The sequence below is a fragment of the Buceros rhinoceros genome, unplaced genomic scaffold (assembly GCF_000710305.1).
Source record: "Buceros rhinoceros silvestris isolate BGI_N320 unplaced genomic scaffold, ASM71030v1 scaffold44314, whole genome shotgun sequence".
Lineage (NCBI taxonomy): Eukaryota > Metazoa > Chordata > Aves > Bucerotiformes > Bucerotidae > Buceros > Buceros rhinoceros.
In genome coordinates, this window is record NW_010407324.1 from 1 (window position 1) to 5,892 (window position 5,892).

At 40.7% G+C, this 5,892-nt stretch overlaps 1 protein-coding gene across 1 annotated transcript; it reads left to right on the forward strand.

Moving 5' to 3' along the window:
• Positions 1 to 71: 71 nt before the first annotated feature.
• On the forward strand, positions 72 to 1,187 carry PNRC1 (proline-rich nuclear receptor coactivator 1; the record flags this gene model as incomplete). Its single annotated transcript, XM_010134419.1, has 1 exon — positions 72 to 1,187. A coding segment is annotated over one exon (441 nt), but the record flags the coding sequence as incomplete, so codon positions are not given.
• Between the last annotated feature and the right edge of the window lie 4,705 nt (positions 1,188 to 5,892).

Below are 5,892 nucleotides of genomic sequence, written 5' to 3' on the forward strand. Positions count from 1 at the left end.
CGCGCGCGGCCGGAGGCGCCCCCGCTGAGGGAGAGGGGCCGTGCGTTGACGTGAATTCTTTGTCTCCGCAGTTCTTAAAGAACAAGACGGGAAAGGCCGAGAAGGCTGCCGTACCCTACAGCCAGCCTGTTCACGGTTTACATCTGTGTGAACAACCAAAGATTAACAGACAGAAGAGTAGGTGTAACATGCCACTGACAAAGATCACCTCGGCAAGGAAAATAGAGAACTTTTGGCAAGGTTCTGTATTGCCAGAAATCATTCAGAAGCAGGAGAAGAAGCCACTTAAAAACACAGAGAACTTCAGAAACGCCAAGTCCAACAAGCCTATCACCCCTACTGAACCAAGCCAAAAAGAAAATTACGCTGGGGCAAAATTTAGTGACCCACCGTCTCCTAGTGTCCTTCCAAAGCCACCCAGCCACTGGGTGGGTGGCACAGCTGAACCGTCTGACCAAAACAGGGAGCTGATGGCAGTCCATTTGAAAACTCTCCTCAAAGTTCAAATGTAGTTTCCAAGATCTCCTGAGCAATTGGCAAAGAAAACTCCATCCGGGAAACTTAAACATGCCTTGTTGCAACACACATTGCAGAAGACTGTCAAGTCTTAAAATCACATTAAAAAAAAATACTTGTATTATATTTTTTATGGTTGTGTAAATAGTGTACATCATGTATTATGTGTATATTCTTGTTCATACTTTGAGAGGTACATTTTAGTTTTGTTATGAAAGGATGTATTTTGCACTGCCTGAACGGTAGGTGTCTTGTATATAAAATATGGACAATTTTAAGTGTGTGCTTGACACATGAAGACTTGACTTCATTTGCACAAGGTAATCAAAATTTTGGAAGGAGAGTACAACTTTCTGATTTTAAGGTTCCAGATCAAATGTGAATGTTTTACTCATGCGCTACTGACAATAGTTTTACATTCTGTGTCCCAATCAACTGTAATAATGGAGTTTTCATACAAATGTGAAGTTCTGCTCTCTGCTCTGGAAACAGTACCTGGAATTCCTGTTCATCTGTTTGTTTTTAAAATTAACTGGAATTTCAGTAAAATTCCAACCCATCAATTTGAGCACTGCTGATTTCTCTAAAGAAAAAAAAACCCAAAAAGCAGAGCTTTCTGCCAAGAATCCAATTGGTCACTAAAAAATTAAATAAAATAATTTGGCCTCCCCTTACACATGTTTCTGTTCTTTTTTTTGTGTGTGTGTATGTGTCAATTCAAGTTCATTAACTCAAATTACTTGGATCCCCTCCTTGTGCATCAATAGGCATGTTTTGTCCTTCTCAGCCTTTAACTATCCAAATAATTAAGAGATTCATTAGGTCACTAGAAAATTCCTTGTACTTCTAAAAAATGTTGTGATGTCATTTTAGATTCCGTATCCTTTTGTTTCTTGAAAATTCAGATTTCAAGGAAGTTGGGCAGTTACACATTCAAATTTGTGCTGCAGTGCTCCGTAAGAGTTGTCACAGTCCGTGGTTGTTAAACTAGCTGAAACTCAAAAGCAGCAATGGTGGAGAGGTGCGGATGGGCCAAGTTAAGCTTCACGTTTTTCACCAGATTTGTCTTTTGCCAATAGCTGCAAAAGTTGCAGCTCTGATCTAAAATCCTGAAGGAACAGGACTACAGAGGAGCCTGACAGGCATGTTGAGGAGATAATCTTGATTAGTGGTTATTTTACTAATCTGGTATTGAGGACAATAAAGCAGGAAATGGGTGAAATTTACGTAAGATAGAAAAGCATTTTTGGATCCTCTGAAAAAAATAACTACTCCTGTGTCTTGTAGGAGGGGTGTGTAGGAGGAAACAGGGCCCCCCCAGCTGAGGTGGTTCCGTAACATGGATGAGATTTCCAGAGGTTTGGAACAAGCGGTGTTAGCTCTGTTCATGTCACGTGCACTGCTGATTCCGGTGCGTAGCATTGCCTTGTTCTGTGTGTGTGAACTGGCACACACAGCGCTAACGTGTGAACCCCTGAAATGAGATTGGTCACAAACTAAGAATTTCTTTGCTTTTTTAATAGAAATTAGATAGTTGAGAGATTTTTCATTATAATGCTGTTAGGCTGTTTACGTAATGTTCTAAACTAGGAATTCATGCAGCTTTTTTGTCTGCCCCCGAAGACTTCCCAGGTTCGTTTGTCTTGCAAAATAGGCTTGTCTTGATTAATGACGATACATGCTCGAGGTCACTGTATGGCTTCCAACAGCCACATTTGCTGCCTGATGTAAACGCTCTGTAATTTAGTGTGTCCTAGCTTGTCTTCCAAAAATGAACAAAATTTTTCTTCTTTATTTAATAACCGGTATCAGGGCAAAGAAAAATTCTAGTGGAATCTCACCAAGGATGACTGAAGCAGACCGTAAGTACCAGTTTACTGTATTTGGTGTATGCTGTATTGATCTGCTGTTCTTTTTTTGGGTTTTTTGGTTTTTTCATTTTTTTCTTTTGCTTGAATGCCATCAGGCACAAAGGAAAATGCCTTTAGCCATTCCCCGTAGCTTTAGGCAATGGTTAATTTTGTCAGCTGAACTTGTGATGGTCTTGAATCTTGGTAACTAGCTTGAGAAGAACTCAGTTACACCAGCCATGTAGGTTGGCATGATTGAAAAGGAGGTATCCTTTTTTCCTTAATTATTATGTTACCATCAACCTCTTTTCTTCCCTGATCGTTGGAGCTGACATCAGATTACATAGTGTGAATGCTAACTCTGATACTACATAAAATTTACCAGCGCAGTACACCTCTTTGTTTCTACCCTGATTTGCCGACACATCCCTGGGGATGACAAAATTAATTAACTCTAAGCGCTAGTCTCGATTCTTCAGGTAACTCTTTCAGAGCTGTAGATGAGACTTCTGAAGTTTTGAGAATTTAAAACCCCGTACCTTGTTGGACCATAAAGGTTTTCAGGATAAGGTAATGATGTTTCATCCAGTCTTGCCAAACAGTGCAAAAAAAAAAAGGAGGGGGGCAGGGGTTATTTGGTTATTTAGCTTCTGCATCAGTATTGCTGGTCCTGTTGTGATCCGGCAGAAGGGTTGGGACACTTCATGTTTCTATCTTGAGATCTTTGAGATGGGTCCCTTCCTGGCCAATGGACTGGGTTGTAAAATGGCCTATGTGCAATACAAACTTCTACTGAAAAATCAGGGCATTGTCACCTCTTAATACTGTGTTCTGCGGTATTAATTTTTCACTTTCCCCCATTTTTTCCTTTATCTTTCTACCGTATTTTCTTAGAGGGATTTTCACTTCGAGGTTTCTGTTGCTTTGACAGATTCCTTATCCCTGTTCCCAGAAGGCAAGGCATTGTATTACATGAACATCCTGTTCTTTGTACTGTTCTTTGAGTTTAGAGCCAGTATAGAAAAACATTGGTGCCATGTTTGGGGGACTTCTTTGCAATATAGTATAAAGTCTTTTTTACTTCATGAAGTGAACGGCCTTTAAGGAAGAAAATGAATAGACTTTTGTGGATGTGTTATCAGCTGATCTGCGTTAAATTAATTGCTTATTAAATCTTCCGAGTTCAGTCGGAGTAAGGAAACTACTGCATTTTGGTTAGATAATGAAAATCCTTTGCGCAACGCTGTGCAGAGCTGCAGGGGGATCAATGGTGTGAGTTAACTTCAGGCTTACTGTTACACAATTAAATGTCATGTGGTGATGGTCCTGAAAAATTATCTTTCACGGAGCATAGAAGTATCTGTTGTTGGGTTGTTACGCGTGGCTAGGTTTCAGCTCATTAGACAGCTTCATTAGCAACGGCTGGCGTGGTGCTCTGCTAGAGCTGAAATGGTTCTGTGCCTTAATGCAGCAGGAGCTGGAAATCTTGTATGCATTTGAACTCCAGTTACACCAGTATCTCTTCAGAGATGCTGCTAAATTCTTAGGTAGTCTGTACGGGAAGCTGTACCTTTTTCCGTAAAGTGGATTTTATTTCTGCTGATGAGTATTTTACCCAAGTAGCGTCATTTAAAGCAGTTTGTGTAATTATTTTCAAAGGGTATTTCTTAAGCTTTTGACTGACAAAGATTTGATGCCAGCCACACTTCAGGATTGTTTTCTGCTTTACCCAGTTTGGAGATCAAATATAAAGCTTATAGATTATATGAAGCCTGAAGACTATAGGTAGGTTTTCACTGTAATTTTAGAAATAAGTTTACTTTTATTTCTGTATAGAAAGTCTTGACACTTCCATCATGCAGTTAAACGCATTCCGTATTTTCTTCTACCACCCCTTGTACTCTTTGATTTCACGAGGCGTTCTGTATTTTTTTTTCCCCCATGATATTTTGCCTGGAGTAAAGGGAAATATTTCCTGTTTAATTTCTAAAAAGGTTTTCTGTTAGGCTGGTTCTAACCCTGAAGAGGCTAGGAGGTAAGCAAGGAACAGATAAAGGTTGTAAAATGTTGACATTTACTGTGAAAAATTGATGATACCTTATTGAACAGGAACCACAGTGTTAAATATTTTGATAGCAAAAAATGTTTAGTTGCTGATTCAAGAGAAAAGATTAATGAAATTAACGAGAAATACGTTACCCAATAAAAGGACGTAACTACTGAAGCTGAGCAACAGAATGTTACCAGCAACGTGGAGCCTGTGAACTTTTTGTTTTGCATTGAGAGCGTAGAAACACGTTATCAGAGCTAAGACAGGAACATCAGGAGTTCAGCTGAATCTAAAAAAGTCCTCAGAAATTAATTTTGCACAGTGAACATAACCTAGCAGAGGTACTTCTTCCCTGTGTTGAAGACAGCATTCCTCAGTAACCTTTTCCCCACGAGGTGCTAAAATCTCATTTATTCAACTCCCAGAAAACAGGCCCTTAGATTTCACAAAGCACCAACTGTTCCAAACGTTGCTTTGGTCCTTTTGATTAACACTACTCTAGTGGCATTCCTCCAAGTTACACATCTCCTGGCTTGTGTGTGGCAGGTACAGTCATTTAGTCCGAGTGGTTCATAAACCCTTGTCTTCAGTTGGAGAGTTACACTGGTCACGTGTACTTGCGCTGTAGCTTAACATTGGTGAGCGAACTGGTGTGAGTTCCGTGATTTATACCCGAAGACAGAAGTATTTGGGGATCAAGGACTTTTCTTGTATTTATAGGACTTTGCTAAGTCTTCGGTAGTAGTTCAGTATATGGCTGCTTCAAGAAGTGGTGTAGTTGCCATCTTGTCGTTCTTAAGGTCATGAAGCATAAAGTTTTAAGGAGATGCTGTTTCTGTGGAAGATGTCATTTGCTCCTTTAATGAAGCAGTGTACTTTTGTCAGGTAGGTCTGTGAACCTTAATTTGTGATTGTCCTTGTAAGTAGTGATGGCAATGGCCATCAAAATACAATTACTGTGATTTTTATTCCCTGAAACAGTACCTAGAGCTACATTTAATAAAGAGCTTAGTATAAAGAGTCAGGTCTTTCCCTTGTTTTCTCTCATCACCTGAATCTTGTGTACTTTACTGCCTTGTGACAAAGCTGCACAAGAAAGCGGTCTGTGCCCTTGCTTAATGTATAGCTTGAGATTGGTAATTTGCCTGTGTATATATATATATAACTCTTTCACGGGCACCCGCTTGCCGTGGGGAAGGAGCTTGCGTGCCCTTGTGAGGTTGAGAGCTGTGCTGGTGGTGGCATGTGCCTCCGGTGGGGTCTCCCAGGCCAGACAGGTCTCAGCTGAAGGGTCAGACACAGTGTGTCCACGGGCAGGATGGGCTCACTAGCCTTCAGGCAGCCATCCTAGGAGAAGGACAGCTCTGACTCCAAACCTGGGCAGATGGAGCTCGTTTAGCCTTGTAAGGCATCCACCATCTAAGAGAAGGATGCTCTAACCAAACCTACGACCCGAGGACTTTGCTGTCACCGTCC